Raw genomic sequence first — 19,490 nt, 5'->3', positions numbered from 1 at the left:
GGCAACCCTCCCCAGTATCCTTGCCCAGAAAATCCCATGGACAGAGGAGCCTGGCGGGCTACAGTCTGGAGTCACGGAGAGTCAGACACGAATGAGCACGCACACTTCCATTGCTTGCTTAACTTATAACTTGCAAATATTTAGACATATAATATGTGGGCCTCCATCTGTACTTTTGCCCAGGATCCCACAAAGGCTAGGGACCAGCATGCGCGCAGGAGCCCAACCAGTACATTTCAGAACTAGACTGGTGCTCACTAAGAATTAGAGGCAAGGAAGTATGCTTTAATGATCACAGTAGGGGACTTCCCTGGTGGTCCAGTGGTTGAAGAATCCACCTGCAAACGCAGTGGACATGGGATCCATCCTGGGTCCAGGAAGATTCCACATGCCGCAGGGCAGCTAAGCCCATGCACAACAAATCCCGAAGCCTGCACACTCTAGGGCCTGCAAGCCATAACTAGTGAGCTCCTGTGCCAACAGCTACTCAAGCCCATGCATGCCCTAGAGCAGGTGCTCCGCAACAAGAGAAGCCCCCGCAAGGAGAAGCCTGTGCACCACAACTAGAAAAGAGCCCCTACTCACCGCAACTAGAGAAAGCCCGCACACAGCAACCAGGGCAGCCAAAAAAATATTTTAATGCTAAAAAAAAAAAAAATGATAGCATTAGGGCCAGTGGTGGACATGTGCCACATCAGTGGCAGAACAGTCCTGGGAGAGTCCTAGAATCACTGTTCTAGGAAGAAGGTCCCAGTCCCTGAAGCTGGAATGTAGTCCATGGAGTTGATCTCAGGGCCAGTGAAGGACAGCTGAAGCCACAGGGGCACCTAGGGGGCCCAAGGGGAAATGCTATACTCCCGCTAAGTCTAGAAGAAAGGGAAATAGATGTCAAGGCAAGGAATCAGCTGCAGAGAGCAGGCCTGGGGCCAGGGCCTGAAGACGAGAGAGAAACCAGCTGAAGTCTGACAGGCTTCCCTACAGAGGTGGAAGGAGCAGGTGGGGCCTGGTCTCCAGGGGAGGACTCAGGAGGAGCCAGCAGGGCCACAGAGGATGCAGGGCTCGCTGAGGGACTCTAAGCAGGTGTTTGTAGAGCCCAAGGGCTTGGATCCAGAGACCTGGATAGTAACTGAACTGAGAGAAAGAGCGGGGGTCAGTAGAGAAGGGAAGCTTTCTTCTTTCTGAGTCAGGAGCAGCTTCTCTGCACCACATGTGCACCCCACAGCCACACGGTGTAGCCTGGGTGGGTCGGGGTGAGAGTTGGGCATTTCTGGCTCCATTAGAGGGACAGGGGCCTAGGGCATACTGAAAACATGCCCTAGACACCACCAGTTTCTGGAAACAGTTGGCCAATGAGTTTTTCCTGGATCCTAGAGAAAGCGAGTGTCCAGCATCTAATCAAGGACCAACCTGGACTCCTTCTTTTTCATCCTGGATTGAGAGTGGATCTTAGGTCAAATTCTTGAAGGTTTAGAATAAATAAGGCAACCAAGAATCCAAAAGGACTGACAGTGCAAAGCAGTCTAGTCTCTCTCATCCCTCAGGTTCTTTGTCTCTACACACACAGTAACTCCAGACAGATGCCTCCTTTCCACTGTGCCTGACCTCCCAAAGGCAATCGACTCTCAAGTTCTTTTTCCCCAGGTCAGACAAAGAAGACTAAGTTAGACATCTCCCAAAGGAAACTACTTCACTAAGGGAAAAGTCACATCAAAAGCAAGATAGTACAAGACCACAGGGATGGATGATGCCACAGGGAATCATTTCTTATTTGGACAAAATAAAACTCAGCCTCAGGAGATTCAGCTGGCTCTAGTGTGGACACAGGATCATTTCTCAGACTCAGCTTTGCACATTCCCTGGGGCTGAGCAATTCATTCCACCAGAGCAAGTGAATTCATGATGTGGGCTCAAGCTGCTTCTGCTGGCCTTGGCTTGAGATGATGGTCAGTGTTGCATGGAATGAGCCAACGTAACTCCCAGGGAAGGAGAGATGACAATTATTGCAGACCTACCAATGGGTATTTGGGCTTTTGCTTAATTCCTCCAGTGAGAAAGACAGGGTAAAGTTTGGCTAGTGCGAGGTCTCAGGTGATACCCTTTCTCTTCCTACTCCTGCCCCAGACAGGTTTCGAATAAATATGGAGGAGTCTGAGAAGCCTCCTAGAAAAAAAAAAACAAATTAACCATGCTCACAGTTGAAATACAGACAGAAGTCCAGAGAGGCAAGTGAAAATATCCATTTCTAGTGAGGGTATGGTAAAACAGGGAGTGTTACAAGCTGTTGATTGGTATGTAATTGGTACTCCATTTTTGGAGGCAATTTGGTGATGTGATTAAACAATTTAAGTGAGCATACATACTCCTTGACACAGCAATTTCATTGCCAGGGATTTATTCTATAGATTTACAAGTATGCAAAGATTTGTGGACAGAGACACTCATTGCATCATTATTTATCACAGTAAAACAGTAGAAACAAATGCCCATTAACAGGGGGACCAATTGAGTAAAATAAATACTTTGCATTTATTTAAAAAATTAGGTTGATCTATATGTGCTGATATTAAAAGACGTGCAAGATATATTAAATGAGGAAAGCATAGAAAAACCTGGTAATACTATCCCATTTCTGGATTTTTTGGAGGAAATTGACTATACATATATTTGTACTGAAATAGAAAACCTCTGGAAAGATATACACTACAAGAAACTGAACAGTGGTTACCACTGGGGGACCTTTATTTTCTATTTTGCATTTTTCTGTACTACTTTGAATTTATTTTTATGAACGTGTATTACTTTTAAAATGCAAAAGAAAACATTTAAATAAGGAATAAAGGACCAATGAAAGGTAACTTATCAAAAATAAAAGAAGAAATTTTTCAAATTTACTATAAGAAGGCAAATTCAGTAATAGGACCTGAAGTCAGTAAGACATGGTGGCTGACTGGTGAACTCGTCCTGACCCAGCTGACTTGGCAACGTGAATATGCTGCCCTCACTCATTAAACTAAACTCTTTGAGACCCAAGCAGCCTTGCTATGGAGCCCCCAATAATATGGTTAAAGAGAGGGAGAGGTTCCCTTTCCCACTTGAAGCCAATTGCTAAGTCATCAAGGCACAAGGAAAAAGAACCAGAGGCCAGAACCATTGGCAGGGATTTGCACCCAGTGACACAGTCTCTGTTCAGCTGAAGCTGAAGGCAGCAAGTCTGGCCAATCCCTCTCCCAGGTAACAGCAGGATGGATCTCCAGCTTGGTTATCACCAAATCTTGGCCCTGGAGTCTTGGCACAGTTGCAGATGGCTGAGTTGCAGATAACCCCAACAGCAGAAGGAAGCAATCATCAGTACTCAGTCAGGAACGCATCTGGGTAATACAAGCTTAAGAGAATCCCAGAAACACTTGAAGAAAATCTGAGACTGGAGTGTCTGAATGAGTCCTTGGGCATTTTAAGCTAATGATATTCACGTTTCATGCATTCATCTGACATACTGAAGTGTTACTACGTGCAAAGAACAGTAGCAAGCAGTAAATAAGGCAAACATGGAATTCATTAAATTGAATTGGATAAAAATAAAACTGTCACTATTCAACCTTTCTGCGTCTATAAAAATGGCACTTTCTTATGGATCAACATAAACACATTCTGAAAAGAGAGAAAGAACTACAGGGAGAAAAATTAAGGAAAAAAAAAAAAAAGGAAAGAACTACCCAGTTAATTGCTTGATTGCAATTATGGAAAGACCCATAAGGGAGCAATCATATCTAATCTAGTCTAGGGTATGGTGTATGTGGTGATGATCAAGAAAGCTTCCACCTTTGAGGAAGTGAGAATGAAAAGGAATTAGCTTAGTGAAGGAGACCGAGGGACATCATTCCTGGGAGTCAGTTCCAAAGGCCTCGAAGGGCAGGAAACTGGTCTGTTCCAGGGACTGATAACGTGACTCAACCCACGGAGACGGGCAGACATGGTAGAGGAGAAGAGGGAGTATGTGGATGAGAGGATGCTGAGAGTGATGCGGGAGCCAGTCAGGCCTTGGAGGACCTTTTAAGGGCTTTGGGGTTTATCCCAAGAGATTTGAAAAGCAATGGCATACTATGCGTATCCAAACACTGGTAAAGTCTACGGAACTTTCGGGTTACAAAGAACGTTTTTTCCCCTTTTGGCAGAGCCTGGAGGTCTACAGTTATTGGCAGTTAGTATGCGGCTGTATCAGGATTGGAATCAACGTCCTTGCAAAGAGCTTCCACCACCCAGGACTCGGCTGGGAGGGTGGCAGGCGTGAAGCAGGCAACCGGCCAGGAACCCTTCTAGGAGGAGGCCAAGGAGGCCGAGTGCGCCCCAGGTGCCCCTACCCCCAGACGGCAGCTCAGCGCCCAGCAGTCCTGGCGGAAGCGGCGCACCGAGAAGCAGTAGATGAGCGGGTCCAGGCAGCTGTTGAGACTCAGCAACGCCAGGCTGAGAGTGTGCAGGACGTCGAGCGTGGAGGTGGCCCGGCACCCGCCGCCTTCGCGGCTCGCGGCGACCTCCTGCCCCGTTACCCAGGGCGCCAGCAGCAGATGGTAGGGCGCCAGGCAGAGGGCGAAGACCAGCAGGAGCCCCAGCACCATGGTCCTGGCTGCGCGCCGGTGCGGACCGGCTGGGGCCGGGCCCGGGCCCGAGGGCGAGGCGAGCGCCCGCGCCAGGCTCACGTAAGCCGCGAGCACCAGCAGGAAGGCGGCGGTGAAGAAGGCCACGGTGGCGTAGGCCAGGCCGGCGCGCGCCCAGCCGCGCTCCAGGCAGCGAGAGGCGCCGCCCGGCCCGGGGCGCAGCGCGTGCGGGGCGGCCAGCGAGGGTGCGGCGCAGGCCAGGCCTGCCAGCCAGGCGGCGGCGCACGCGGCGCGGGCGGGGCCGCGGCGGCGCAGGGCCGGGCGGGCGGCCGCCTTGGGCCCCGGCCGGTGCACGGAGCCGCAGCGGCACACGCTGATGAGCGCCGCGAAGGCCACGGCCGCGTAGGTGGACACATAGTAGGCGGCCCCGGCCGCGCGGCAGGCGGCCTCCGGGAAGGGCCAGTGGGCCGGGCCCAGGTAGTAGGTGAGCCACAGCGGCAGCGTGAGCGTGAAGAGCACGTCGGCCAGGGCCAGGTTGAGCAGGTAGAGACGCAGGGCCTGGCCCAGGCGCCTGCCGCTGCGGACGAACACCGCCAGGGCCGCCACGTTGGCCGGCAGCCCTAGGCCCAGCGCCAAGGCATAGGCCGCGGGCACCACAATGAAGCGAGCAGGGTCGTCCCAGGGGCTGCAGCCGCCAACACCCAGGTCCCCCACGCTCCTGTTCATCTCGGACCTTGGACTAGCAAGAGGAAGAGAGGTCACTGTGGAGGCCAGCCGCACAAGAAGCCTTCCATCCTGCCTTTCCTCGCCAGACCCCAGTCCTCTCTTCCAAAATCCGGGGTGGGAGGATTCTAGAAGCCGGGAAGCCCCTGTGAGGGGCTGAGGAATTAGCTCCTGCAGGAGGTGGAGCAGAGGGGACTCCAGAGTTAGTAGAATGAGCTTGGTGAAAGATGTGGGAAATGAGGATGGGTCAGGAATCCCAGATAGCTTGGAAATTTTCCACCTTGGTGACTGGGAAGGTGGAATTGCCCCCTTATAAGGGGGGGCTATAGGTGGAGTAGGGTTCCACTTTGTGGGGCACAGGCATGTGCATTAAGCCCCAGCAAGGCTGAGCCAACAGGAAGTCACCTAGAAACCAAGGTGGAATACAGACTCCTTCCCCGAAAAAGCCCAAGCCTCCAGCTCCGGTGCCACCCAGGTCGGGAGGGGAGAGGCATGGATGGAGTTGCAGCCATAGGATGCAGTGACCCAGGAGACAGGCCCATGCACAGTGACCTTGGACTTACCTTGGTGAATGTCCTCTCTGAGGCTTGCCTGGAGCACCTTGGGCAGGGCTGAAAAGGTTTCACATCTCAGGCCTTCCAGCCTGTTTCCTTCCTCCTCATCTTTTGACCACAAAGAAGGCAGGGGTCTGATTTGGAACTTTGGACAGCAAAGCAAATGGAGCACAGGCCCAGGAATCAGGCAGACTCTAGATACACACATTTATCTGCCATGTGACCTTGGGCAAATTACTCAGCTTCACAGAGCCTGTCTTCTCTGCTGTAAAATGGAGATTAAAATACCTACCACCTCACAGGGTTGTTCAGAGGATTATGAGAAAACATAAGTAAAACTCTTGAGCACTGGCTGACACTGGGGAGATACTTCATAACCATTAGCTTCCTTCCCCTCTAGGCAGCACACAGATAAATGTGTACACCCACACAGGCACACACACAGTGTTAGAGACAGACACCTCAGCCAAACAGCACAAAGACATCTGGGCATACTGCCCCTCTCCCCAAGGCGGGATAAGCGCACAAGCCCAGGTCCTGTTCCTATTTGGCACACAGTCACACTCCTAGGGTATCCCAAAACTTGGTTCCTCCGATACCAACATTTGTACTTCTGCCTTTGAACTTCTCAGGCTCATCCTTTCTGGGATCCTGAATGAGTCTATTCCTTTCTCGCCCTCCCTCTAGGCTCTGTCCACCAAGTCTCTGGCCCTCCACTTCCCCACCCGGAACCTCTCCCTGCCATCCCACCAGATCACTCCTACCTCTTGCTGCTCCGGCTGCTATAGCTCTCTCTGGGGCGGGGGGTCTAAGGAGCTGAGACAGAGCAGAATCCACTCCCACCCACACATCCTAGACCCTCCCATCAACCAACTAATCCTAGACAGGACATGAAGAATGGGAGCAACAGCTGGAGGGGCAGGGGTCCACCTGTGGCAGCTATGAGTGGGGTTTGTGGGGTGCAGCCAGAGCCCCAAGGGAAAGCAGCATCATTGCAAGGCATGGGGGCACAGGGAGGGAGATGGAAATGTATAAGGAAGGCCTTGCTGCTGAATGTTCTTCTGCTGACCTGGCCGATGCTTAGGCTGTGGTTTGGGGAGGGAGGTGCCATTTCCTAAGGCCTGGCTTCTCCTCCGACTGAGGCAGCACTGCTAAAGCTGAAGATACTCCTGCTGCTGTCAATCCTAACTACTCCTCCATACCAGCTGGCCAGCCTACTTCCCCAGCACCCCGCCTTTCCTGCAGCTGCTGGTTGGGCCCTAGAGTCAAGCATGCAGGGCCCTGTAGCTTCTAATCAGTATACAGGCCAGGCCTTGGTAAACAGGAGCCTTCAACCTAATGCCAGCTGTGAGAGATTTTACTCAAAGTCCCGGCTGGAGACAGGCTGGCTGTGGAATCCTGGAAGGGGTGGAGATGGGAAGTGGCCAGGCTCCTAGGGTGTCCAGGCTCTACTTTCAAGGGCTTCAAAATACCCATGCAGAGGGGCAATTCTGGGAAGCAATGCAGATTTAATTACGTTAGACCGATCATCCCATTTACCTTCAAGTTGAAGAGCAGGGGTGCCACGCCTGCCCACTTCTGACTTTGGCAGCTGGTGTGGTGGGAAGTGTGGGTTCTGGAGTCAATCAAGCCTTAATTCTAGTCTCAGCACTGACACGTGGGCACTTAAGCTTTCTGAATCCATTTTCCCATCTGTAGAACCCGCTATTTAATAACAGCATTTACTGAGCACTTATTATGTGCAGGCACTGTTGTAAGCACTTTAACTCACTAAGTTTTCACAGCAACTCTATGAAAATATTTGCCATTATTATCCATATTTTGCAAATAAGTGGTAAGAGGCACTACCTACTCTCTCCCTTCTCTTTGCTGACCACTTGACCAGTGTGGGTAAATCTTAACTAGTCTAAGTCCATCATGGGAATTCCATTCCCCATGCCAGTGATTGGTCTAAGAATGGAAATGTGACATAATTCTGCAGAGTGGGATATGAGGGGAAACCTAGGGGTCTTCTAAAAGAGCTTTCCTCTCTCTCTTCATCTTGGTATATTATATGCAAATATGTTGTCTGGAGCTGCTGCAGCTATTTTGTAACCCTGAGGTCAGCAGTCAATAAATTGAAAGCAGCAGAGGACAAAGTTGAAAGAATATCAGTCTGGTGTCATGGTAAAGCAGCCAAAATATGCAACATTGAAACTGAAGCTATGTTATCTCTGGACCTCACATGACAGAAAAAGTTTCCTTACTGTTTTGACACTCTGTATATGTAGTGGGTTTCCCAGATGGCTCAGCAGCTGAAGAAACTACCTGCAATGTAGGAGGCACAAGTTTGATCCCCAAGTTGGGAAGATCCGCCAGAGAAGGAAATGGCAACCCACTCCAGTATTCTTACCTGGAGAATTCCATGGACAGAGGAGCCTGGCAGGCTACAGTCCTTGGGGTCACAAAGAGTCAAACACCACTGAGCAGCACCAGCATATGTAGTATATATATATACACACATACATACACACACACCTACTATAGATAGATTGCATCACTGTGTTTTCAGATACCAGACCTAAGAGTGCCAGTTGGCCTGAGGTTCCCAGCTTGTCAGTGTCAGAGCAGAAATTACCATTCTATAGTGAAGATGAAATGGAGTGATATACACAGATTTCTTTTACTCCTGTGGGCTCCCAAAAGCCACGGTCCCTACCCGCAAAAGCAATTTGTAGGCTGGTGGCTAGAGTATTTGTATATATAAATGAACTTTTTTTCTTCACTATTTCCCTCGATAGGAAGCACATCATTTCCCTACCTAGGTGAAGATGGTTGGTGATATGTCAGTAGGCACCCTAACACGGTCACTGGTCCTTGAGAACTGTCTCTCACACACACACACACACACACACACACACACACACTGACTCCCTAGGGCTTTGGGATTCATCCCAGGTTTCCGGCACTGCTTTAACATGCAGCACCTTTTGGAGTTGGTGTCCCCTGCCTCTACATAGATGTCCGGGGAGCACTGCCCTGAGTGCCCTGGCGGTTTCAGATCCTGTAAAATGACGACTCAGTGTCCATTTTTGTTAGCTTTGTGACCTTAAAGTGCATGAGATAAAAAGGAATGGGAGGGATTATCTCATGTGGCTCAGCAGGCAAAGGCAGGTATTCTTAATATTCTGCCATACTCAGTGTGTAAATTCTAAGCTTATAATAAAATCTTAAAAACATGCATGCCTTTTGAATCAGCACCCTCACTTCAAAGGAAAGAAAATAAGTATGTAGAGGTGATTTACTGTGAGGTTTACAATAGCTAAAAAATTGGGAAAAATCCAAATGTTCCTAGTGGGGGCTTTTATAAATACGTCACACTGCACCCTTACAATGGAATACTATGCAACCATTAACATCAATGAGGTAAAATAGACATGCAATGGTATTAGTTACAGTGTATTAGGTTTAGAAAGCAAGTAAAATAAAGTAGTACATACAGTCTCATTTTCATCAAAAATATATCTGAATAAAGACACAGAAAAAAGCTGGGGGGTACAGTTATACAAAGGAATTGAAAGTATCAATAGTTATTTGGGGGCATTAAAAGTTTGGGTGATTTAAATTTACTTTCACATGACATGAGGAATGCTAAGTGTGTGTGACATGCACTCTTCAAAAAAAGAGCAGTAAAATGTCCAAGAGAAAGCAGGGCCAGGTAGACCAGATGTCTACTTCAACACTGGCCATCCCAGTTTGTATGGGCAACAAGGTGACATTCTATGTTTCATCATGTTCTGCTTTGACAGTGACATGACCTGAAGGGGCAAGAGACACTCTACTCCCAGGATTCCGTGAATGGACTTGGAGACTTCTTCCTAGTGGGTCTGGACATCTTTTCTGGTTAGGACTTAAGAGCTAACAGATATCCAGCAGCAGCAGGAGCCCCAGGCAGACGATGGCTGGGATGCAGGTGTTCAGTGACTCTTTTAGAGACACCAAAGTGAAGATAGCCCCTAGAATGGAAAATGAGGTTCCTGAAGCTCCCTGGGAATGCCTGGGAGATCCAGGAGATCCGAGCCCTCAAGCCAAGGCTGACCCACTCCAGCCTAAGCCCTCTCTTGAACACTGCCCGCCCCCCACCCCACCACACACCCTAAACTAGCTGCTCTCAACCCTCTGATCCCCCAGAAAAAGCAGAACCAGAAATCAGAAGTTTCTTAAACTAACACAGCCCCTCTCAGATGGCAAGAAAGAAAACAGGAACAATCCAACCAAACAGGGCAGGGAGTGAGTAGGTGGGCATTTTCTGAAGGATCAGATGGTCCCTGATCCTTCTCCTTTCTCAACCCCAGTAAAGGGAAGGGAAGGCCCAAGGACTGGTGGCGGATGTGGTGGGGAAGAGCTGAAAATGGGGCAGGCTGCTGAGATGGAAAGAAAGCCTGGAAGAAGGGCAGGAACGCCAGCAGCAAGAGTGACACAAAGCCAGGGATACAGAAGAGCCTGAAGATGTCCGGCCTTTGAAGCAGCAGCTGTCCTTGTACAGTTCCTGTGGGAAGAGCCACTAAAAGGGGGCCCCCAGGAATCATCCGCCTTTCTGTTCAGGGGGCCCAGCTTTCTTGCTGTTCCCACCTGCCAGACACATGAGTCCAGTGGCAGCTGCTACTTCATCCCCTCATCTCAGAGTAGGGGGTGAAGAGAAAGGGGTAGGGACTTTTAGGTTCCAATATATCCTTATGACAGAAATACCATGCAGCCAATAGAACTGCTGACAACTGTTATAAGTTTTAAAAGCACCTATCCTAGTCTGAAGACCATGGAAACGGCAATTGAGCAGAAAGTGCTTCTGGTTCCAGAGAAAAAAGGGTGGCGACAGTAAAGAGAACATTCAGATTTTTTCCATCACCCTCCCCCAGAAATCCCCATTTCACCAGCCCAGTTGTGCCCCACCCCCCCCTTACCCATCATGAGCAGCGTCAAAAGCAAGTTACTCATCTCTTGCAGGATCGGTGGGCCCAGGACCAGGAGCAGCCCCGCCAGCAGTTCCAGCCAGCCCACAGCCACTTGGTAGCTCATGGGATCTGGCTGGTAGCCGAACACCTTCAGTGGAAACACCTCAGCGAACTGCACGAACAGGGCTTTCTAGGGGTGGCAGGGAATGCCTGTCAGCCACAGTCACCAAGGATCCACTGCCCGGATGCTCCGCAGGGGCATTCTGTGCCAGCACCCTTAACTCCCCCAGCAAAGGGGCCACTACTGTAGGCCAGGGCCAGGGCTGACATCAGCCAGCCTGGAGAGGAGAGGGCCTCCCTGAGGGGCTGAGCTTTGGCATCAGAAAACAGACTTTATGCTCCAAAGAGGGCTGAACTTTCTCACAAGATTACAACCCAGCCCCAGGTTCCAGGAAGAGGAAGCTAGGCTCGGGTCTTCTCATCTAGTACCAAGACTTTGAAACTTCATGACTTCTCTTTCCATCTGCCTGGCCTGGTTTCTCTTCAGGCTACTACGCAGGGAATATTTGGAGATGAGGGAGGAGATGGAAGGAGAGATATTTTTTGTTCCTTAAACAGATTCTACTGAACGTCATCTGCTGGGACCCGGATCTCACTGCAGCAGACAGAGAGGAGGTGAGGGGTTCAGAGTGAGTGACAACTGAGTCTCACTCTGTCCTGGGCCACATGTCTCACCTGGATCCTTAGAGTGGCTACTCTTTCCTGCTCCCCAACCTCAGTCCTACCTCCCCTACTCCGGGGTCTAAGGAAGAAACTCGAAGCCGTCCGGCTGTTTGGATGTTTCCCCAAACAACCCACCCTAAGCCAGGCCAAGTGGGGGCAGCGGCGGGGAGATGGAGTGTACTTTGTCTAGAAGTCTGGCTGGTTTAAGGGGCTAGGGGTGGATCGGTGGGCAAGACATTTCAGCATTCCCGAGAGTGTGGAACTAGACTGGGAGCCGAAGGGCGACTTCTGGGCCTCCCTCTCGGGCTCTGGGAAGGACTCCGGATTCTCAGTTCAGTTCAGCTCAGCTGCTCAGTCGCGTCCGACTCTCTGCGGCCCCACGGACGGCAGCAGGCCAGGCTTCCCTAAGTTAGTTGGGAGGGTCTAAAGTTCGGGCCCTGCTTCCTGCCTGACCAAGCTGTGTAACTTTTAGCAGATATACTCCACCTCCAGGGCAAGTTTCCTATCCGGCCAAGCGGGGATTAGTTAAACCTCTGCCTCCTGAGCTTTCCGAGAACTCAAGCAAACGAAGGAGGGCAGCGAGGGAGCTCGGTCCTACTCCGTCCCGCAAAGGGTCCCCGAGCATTCCTCTTCCGGCTCTAGATTTGCCTGGAAGGGGATAGCCGACGGGAAGGGGATGGCAGAGAACTCGGAGGAACTCCCCAGGCCGGTGCCCAGGTGTACGCCGCGGGGCAGGCGCTCTCCCCCAGCGCTAGCAACGTCTAGCCGGAAGGCAGGCGGGTCCGCGGGGCGCGGGCATGCGGGGCGGGGGCCGGCCGGACACCGGGGTAACGGCCGGGGTTGCAGCCCCCGCTGCCGCGCGGTCGATCCCCCGCCCAAACGCCCTCCGCCCACGCCGCGCCGCTCACCATCTGCTCCGACACCGGAGCCGAGATCTGCTCCGAGAGTTTGGCCGCCCCCGTGAGCGCGAAGAAGCTGCCCAGCAGCACGCGCAGAGCGGTGAGCGGGAGCGCCATGGCCGCGCAAGCACGCGGGCCGCGCCCGCCCCGGGGTAGGCGCCGCCGAAAACCCGCCCCCCGCCGCCCGGGCGTTGCCTCCCGCCCCGGGCGGCCTCGCCTCCCAGCAGGGCTGCCTCCCTGCCTCCGCCCCACACCCGCTGCGGGAAGAGCCGGCGCTGGGGCAGGGCGTCCCCATCTCACAGCTGGGGACACTGACGCCCGCGTGCTCTTAACTGACACTAGACGGTCCCTTCTGAATTCAGGGAAAGTTTCCCAGCCAATATGGACAGAGCCGAAGACTCAAACTTGGGTATCTGGACGTGGCTTGCAAAAGAGCTCCATTTGGGTCAAAAGCCGTTGGTGGGTCGGGGGGAGAGGGGGTCGCTCCTGCCCCTGCCACGCTAGCTTGGCGATCGGAGCTGTAACCTAACCTCAGCGGGCCTCAGTGGGGTCCCCATCTGAAATGCGGAGATACAGCACAACGCCTGGCACGAAGAATTATTTGTAAATTATTTGTGAAATTATTAGGAATAAATCAATTGCTAGTGGTTATAACATAAGCTGATCCTTATCTTTGCCTGAAATATATTTTCCCTCTAATATCTCTCGGTGAAATTACAATGTGAAAGGTGTTTGAAAATTCAGCCATGTACAGCGGTGGGTAGAGACGTTTTCACTGAACAAAACCCTACAGTCCACTCCTGGCCCATTTTCTTTTACGGAAATCTATCTAAACCTGGATGAGAAAACTATGACAAATTCAGAAACCGCTTCTTTTTTTTTTTTTTTTAACTCCCTCTCCCCCAGCTAACAACGCTTGTTTACATTTTTTAATGATTTTTTAAAAATTTTAAGGTAGCTTTCATGACACTTGAAAATATATGAAATTCATATTACAGTGTTCATAAATAAGTAGTTTTATTGAACCACAGTTTGTGTACTGTCTACCGCTGCTTTTGTGATGCAACAAGAGATGTGAGTAGTTCCCACCTTACTGCCTGCAAAACCTAAAATATTCACTACCTGGCCTCTTATGAGAAAGATTTGCTAAACCAGGTGTAAAGAGCCAGAGAGGCCCCTAACAGGGGTCTCAAATTCTCCTGCTGCTTCCATTTCTTGTTAGCCAAGCTGCTTGGATCTGGTTTTCTATCTACCCACAACCTGCTGGGTAGGTAGCCGGCTGGCTGAAACCCAAACGTCCCATGTGTTTCTAAAGGCCAAGCAGTTTGAACATCCAGGTGTGTTAACTATTACATTATAAACTGGGCCTTTCGCTGAGTCCCTTTGCTGTCCACCTGAAACTACTGACAACATTGTTAATTGGCTATACCCCAACGAAAAATAAAAAGTTTAAAAAAACACCAACCAAAAAAAAAAAAAATGGCCCTTTCATTACCTTTGTCACTAATCCAAATAACTGATCCATCAACAAAATAGCTGAATTCTCTACCTTGGACTATTAAAATTATATATAATTATGTATAAATGCGTAATTATTAAATTCCTCAACAAAAAGAGAAAAATTATTAAAGCACATATTTAATCACCGAGAACACATATCCACATTAGGAAATTATATTTTTGGATACTCATCTCATACAAAATTTAACACAAAATTATAGACTTTGATAATAAGGAATATGCAGATTACTATTCTTTCTCCTTTACCAACTTTTCTATCCTCGGAATTAAAGATGTGACAGCAAGTCGTAGTGCAGGGCCAGAAACCAACAGATTTCTTTGTTTTGACTCAGTCAAAGCTGAAAAGGTAGCATCACATAAATAAATAGTTGAAAAAGGTAGTAAGAATTTCATTGCCTTTTCATGGAGTTCTGGGTAACTTGCCTTTGCGTTTATCCAAAACTGAGTTACAGACATTGATTTAAATACTGATTGTAACCTTAAATCTGATGATAATTGTGCTAATTTTTCTTCTTCAAAGTCCGTGAGATTACTATTTTGGTGATTTGTAAAAGGATTAATTATCCACAAATTTCCTGAACGCAAGTCGTCTTCTGGTGGATAACAGTCATTGAGCATTTGAGAAAGTCCTTCCAGATGCTCTAATATAATGCTTGCCATACCGCTCATATTTAAGCCTGATGAGCTTGAGAATTCAGAAAATGAAGGGAACATATCATAGTCATTCTCCTGTGTGCGCTTCAACCACATTTTTAATTTTTTCTTAAGCATATCGATTTTATTATACAAATTGAAGAGAGTAGTCATAGTTCCTTGGAGACTTAAATTTAATCCATTTAGAAGTGAAAAAATATCTGATAAATAGGCCACCTTTGCAACCCATTCCTCATCAAAAAAATACTTGGCCAAATCTGAATGTTTCTGATTTAAAAATATTTCAATTTCATGTCGTAATTCAAATAATCTTGTTAAAATTCTTCCTCTTGATATCCAACGTACTTCAGCATGAAGTGGTAAATTCACGTGCTCAGACCCCATCTCTTCACACAAAATTGTCAACATTCGTGAATTCAACGCATTGCTCTTTATAAAGCTTAAAATTTGTGCTGACTGCAAAAGAATTTCATGTAAGCATGGAGACAACTTTTCTGCTGCTAAATGTTCACGGTGAATAAAACAATGTGTAAATGCCACTGTATTCGTGGCAACTTCTTGAATTTTTGCTCTTAAACCAGAACACCTACCAGTCATGCTTGCAGCCCCATCTGTACAGACACCAACACAATGCTTCCAATTCAGAGATTTACTATCAATATATTTATTTATTAGTTCAAATATTTCAAAACCCGTCATTTGGGAAGGTATTTCAATGCAACATAATAATTCTTCTTTTATATCACTACAACCATAATCAATGAAACGAATATAGCACAAAAGAAGTGTGGTATTTGAGATTTCTGATGATTCATCTATCTGAAGGGCAAACCACTTTGACTCTCTGACTTTTTGAATCAGCTGATCTTCAATGTCTGCAGACAGTTCATCAATCCTGTGTCCAATTGTATTATTAGAAAGAGGAATGGTTTTCATCTTGTCTCCAGCACTGGAACCCAAAACTTCTGAACACATTTCTACTAAATATGGTTTAATTAATTCTTCAGCAATGGAAAATGGCTTTTTGCTGGCAGCAATTTGGAAAGCAATTAAATAAGAAGCTTTCACAAGTGACTTTTCAACTAGTAAACACTTTTTTAAAGCACTGTTTTGACATTCCATTTCAAGAGATTTTTCTTCAAAAAAATCTACTGGTTTGTTTTCTAATTCCGAATGCTTTGTCTTCAAATGATGAGAAAGATTTGCTGGCTTCATGTTTTCACTGGATAAAATTTCTCCACAGATGACACACTGTGGTCTTGGTGAACTTTCTTTTGATCCCGGACAGATAATAAAACCAACTTTTAAATATTCCGCATCATAAGTCTGGAAAAAACCTATTCTTTTTTTCTTTGCAGGTGGAGAATCAAGTTCCACATCATTTTTCTCATTAGGCATAGATAAATCTGAATGAAATATTTGAATCAGTTATTTTCAAGAATAAGCAATTTATGTTTATCCCCCAAGCATTTAAAATTTATATTTTGTTACTATTTATATTTGCCAAGAGCATATACTAATTAAGATTTAAACACAAACCATAATACTTCCATGATGCCATTTTTAACTCAGCTTTTAGCTGAATTTCTATTTGTTCAAAGATTGGTCACTCACAGTAGTATTAATAAAGCTGTAGGCAGTGGTACATGTCCTAGCAATGCAATGTATTCAATACATTAGTGGAATTAGGGCTGATGTCTACAGAATATACCAAGTTAAAAATAAACTATTTTACTTTTTAAAAGATGTGGGTGGAGAAGGAAATGGCAACCCACTCCAGTATTCTTGCCTGGAGAATCCCATGGACAGAGGAGCCTAGTGGGCTACAGTCCATGGGGTTGCAAAGAGTCAGACACAACTTAGCGACTAAACCACCACTAGCCAGGAACCTTTGACCTGATCAGCAGTATATATGTTAGGATATTTCAGAGAAAGTAGGTTCACTGCCTGTAATTGATATGGAAATCATATCTACACTGAAGTAGCCCTTAAACATAATTAAGTAGGATCATGTGTTTGTTTAAAAGGACAATGTTAAAAATTAATAAAAAGTATCATTAGAAGAAAAAAAAAAAAAAGATGTGGGGATGGAAGTAAGAGGAGAAAAAAATGTTGAAAAAAGTTAATATTTAGTGAATCTAGATGAAGGGTATATTCATTGTGTATATTCATATATTCATCCAAGGGTGTTCATTGTGCTGTATTTTCAATCTTTCCAAATTTTGAATTTTTCAAAATTAAAGTTGAGGGGAAAGGGGTTTCATACCCAGTGTCAATGAAAGTGCAAGAAATGGATGCTCTCAAACATTGCTGGCTGGAGCATAAATTGATATAACTTTTCAGGAGGGTAATTCTGCAATAACACATCAAAATCTAAGCCTTAAAAATCTATGATAGCTTTTGAATCAGTAATCCCACTACTTAGGATTTATCCTAAGGACACAATTATACAAGTGGAGAAAGATCTGTTTATACATCCTTAACTCAATACTGTTTATAATATTAAAAAACCAGCAGCAATCTAAATGTTCAACCTTAGGAGGATGGATATACAGTATATATATATCCGTATGTTACATACATTGGAATCTATGCATCCATTAAGAATCTCAATATATATTTAAATTTATGTTGATATGAAATGTTTTCATGCAATGTCAAGTAAAAAAGTAGTTTAAAACAGTATATAGAAAACATCCTAATACTTAATCTAGAAATTCCAAAAATGTAATAAGCACACACAATACCCACATATGTATCTGAACACAGATCCCTTACTACCTTCCATATGTGGATGTGTATTTAATATAAATTCAGGTAAACAAAGAGTGTATCATTTTAACAGGAATATAAAACAAATCAGATTTACTGAGAAAGGAAAACAGAATTCTCCTTGACTCCTACCAAAAGAAAGGCATCCTACATAAAATCTCATGGTTAGCTGTTGACAGAGTAAGCTTTTAAATATAGTATATTCTGTGAAGTAAAATTATTATTAAAAAGAAATATCAAAAAAAGTTTTGGGCAGTATATTTATGGCTGAGTCCCTTTGCTGTCCATCTGAAATTATCACAATACTGTTAATTGGCTATATACACCAATATAAAATAAAAAGTTTAAAAAAAAAGTTTCAGGCAGAATAGGCTATAAAAGTACCTGAAAATATAAGGGTAGTGGGATTAAAAGCAGTTAACATGGATTGGGGCAAGAGTGTACAACATTTTCAAATAATTTTCCTGATCACCAATACCTCAGACATACAGTTATACTTCTAGTAAATTAATTCACAGTGTTTAAAAAAGAACCAAGGTTAAACCACTAACGCTTTTAACTAAGTTTTAACTAAATTTTAACTAAATTTGTATTTAGTAATTATAATAGCCTGTCAGTACATCTGAAGAGCATATACAGAAGATGCTTGTTCAGAAGATACTGTCCACATAACGCTTTGGGTACATATGCATTCAATTTAGTAGTTATTAGTGTTAATGACAATAAATACCGAAGGAATAAATTAGATGTTCAAAGTAGGTGATACAAGAATTAATGTTTTCACATTTAAGAAACTGTCAATGACTTTTCTTTCTGCAAAAATCAAAAACAAACACATAAAGCAGAGAACAAACTTACTACATATGGAAAACACAACACGTACCTGTCTGACATTCCTTGTGTTGTGTATGTGGTTTGCAAGAGGTAGCCTTGGTCTGTGTGACAGGTTTGCACAATAATGCTTTGTTCTTTAAAAGTTTTGAAGACTGGGAAGACAGAAGTTTCATGGCATCTGTCTGCGTACTTCCCTAGTTAAAAACAAATTCAGAAACCAAAGAGAGATTTGTTTTTTTAGTATCTTCTCACTGACTATAATTGCTACCGATCGAAAGGTGATATATATAAAAAGAAATATAATTCTCTGAAAGAGTGGTACAATAAAATTGCTTTGGAAAATATATACTAATTACTAATTCTTCAATCAGTATCAGTACCATTTACTGATTTTTAAAAATACTCTGCCTACAGTAAGTAAAATGAAAACAATCTGCAGATTAGGACAACTGGCTATTCAGAAAAATTGGATCAAACTTCAGACCATATGCAAAAAAATACTTCATATTGATTAAAGACCTCAACACGAAAAAAATAAAACTGAAATTAATGGAGAATTTTCAGATAATCAGAAATCAGAGAAACTACTGTTCATCTAAGAAGGCCTTCTCATCTCTCCTTGCTGTTCCCTGGAACTCTGCATTCAGTGTCTCTCTCCCTTTCTCCGTTGCCTTCTTTCTCCTTTCCCTTTCTTCTGTGCCTGGTTCAAAATTGGGAAAGGAGCATGACAAGGCTGAATACTGTTACCCTGTTGATTTAACTTAAAAGCAGAGAACATAGGGCTTCCCAGGTGGCACTAGTGGTAAAGAACCCACCTGCCAATGCAGGAGAAATAAGAGATCCAGCTTCAATCCCTGGGTCAGGAAGATCCCCTGGACGAGGGCATGGTAAACCACTCCATTACCCTTGCCTGGAGAGTCCCATGGACAGAGGAGCCTGGTGGGCTACAGTCCACAGGGTCCAAAAGAGTTGGACATGACTGAAGTGACTTAGCACGCATGCACACAGAGTACATCATGCCAAATGCCAAGCTGGATCAATCACAAGCTGGAATCAAGACTGCCTGGAGAAATATCAACCACCTCAAATATGCAGATGATACTAGATGGTAGAAAGTGAAGAGGAACCAAAGAGCCTCTTGATAAGGGTGAAAGAGCAAAGTGAAAAAGCTGGCATAAAATTCAACATTCAAAAAACTAAAAATCATGGCATCTGGTTCCATCACTTCATGGAAAACAGAAGGGGAAAGAGTAGAAACAGTGGCAAATTTTATTTTCATGGGCTCCA

The 19,490-nt window shown here is 46.0% G+C and overlaps 3 protein-coding genes across 9 annotated transcripts in view; all 3 read right to left on the bottom strand.

The window, feature by feature from the left end:
• Positions 1 to 4,313: 4,313 nt before the first annotated feature.
• On the bottom strand, positions 4,314 to 5,318 carry LOC122676829 (platelet-activating factor receptor-like). Its single transcript, XM_043876384.1, has one exon. The coding sequence runs from the start codon at positions 5,316 to 5,318 to the stop codon at positions 4,314 to 4,316; it is 1,005 nt and encodes a 334-aa protein (XP_043732319.1).
• A 3,973-nt stretch (positions 5,319 to 9,291) lies between these two features.
• On the bottom strand, positions 9,292 to 12,588 carry TMEM35B (transmembrane protein 35B). The gene is made up of 3 exons (XM_043876838.1): positions 12,432 to 12,588; positions 10,810 to 10,990; positions 9,292 to 9,864 (listed from the first exon to the last, which is right to left on the bottom strand). Exons 1-3 carry the CDS (start codon positions 12,537 to 12,539, stop codon positions 9,767 to 9,769), a joined length of 387 nt encoding a protein of 128 aa, XP_043732773.1. The 5' UTR covers positions 12,540 to 12,588; the 3' UTR covers positions 9,292 to 9,766.
• Positions 12,589 to 14,047: 1,459 nt separating this feature from the next.
• Positions 14,048 to 19,490, bottom strand: part of ZMYM6 (zinc finger MYM-type containing 6) — a 44,785-nt gene continuing 39,342 nt past the window's right edge. For all 7 annotated transcript variants that reach the window (XM_043876829.1, XM_043876834.1, XM_043876831.1 and 4 more), the window contains 2 exons: positions 18,253 to 18,397; positions 14,048 to 16,003 (listed from right to left, as the gene is read on the bottom strand). In XM_043876829.1, coding sequence (XP_043732764.1) covers positions 14,172 to 16,003; positions 18,253 to 18,397 — 1,977 coding nt within the window. In that variant the 3' untranslated portion in view covers positions 14,048 to 14,171. The remainder of the gene's footprint in view (positions 16,004 to 18,252; positions 18,398 to 19,490) is intronic.

This window comes from Cervus elaphus, chromosome 20 (assembly GCF_910594005.1).
Source record: "Cervus elaphus chromosome 20, mCerEla1.1, whole genome shotgun sequence".
Lineage (NCBI taxonomy): Eukaryota > Metazoa > Chordata > Mammalia > Artiodactyla > Cervidae > Cervus > Cervus elaphus.
The sequence above is the reverse complement of the archived record's forward strand: the minus strand, read 5'-3'. Positions and strand labels throughout refer to the sequence as shown.

Coding starts and splice junctions, on each gene's coding strand:
- LOC122676829 (XM_043876384.1), bottom strand. CDS start 5,318: ATGAACAGGAGCGTGGGGGACCTGGGTGTTGGCGGCTGCAGCCCCTGG.
- TMEM35B (XM_043876838.1), bottom strand. CDS start 12,539: ATGGCGCTCCCGCTCACCGCTCTGCGCGTGCTGCTGGGCAGCTTCTTC. Junction 10,991..12,431: donor CTCCGGTGTCGGAGCAGATG/GTGAGCGGCGCG, acceptor TGCCACCCCTAG/AAAGCCCTGTTCGTGCAGTT. Junction 9,865..10,809: donor TTTGACGCTGCTCATGATGG/GTAAGGGGGGGG, acceptor TTTCCATTCTAG/GGGCTATCTTCACTTTGGTG.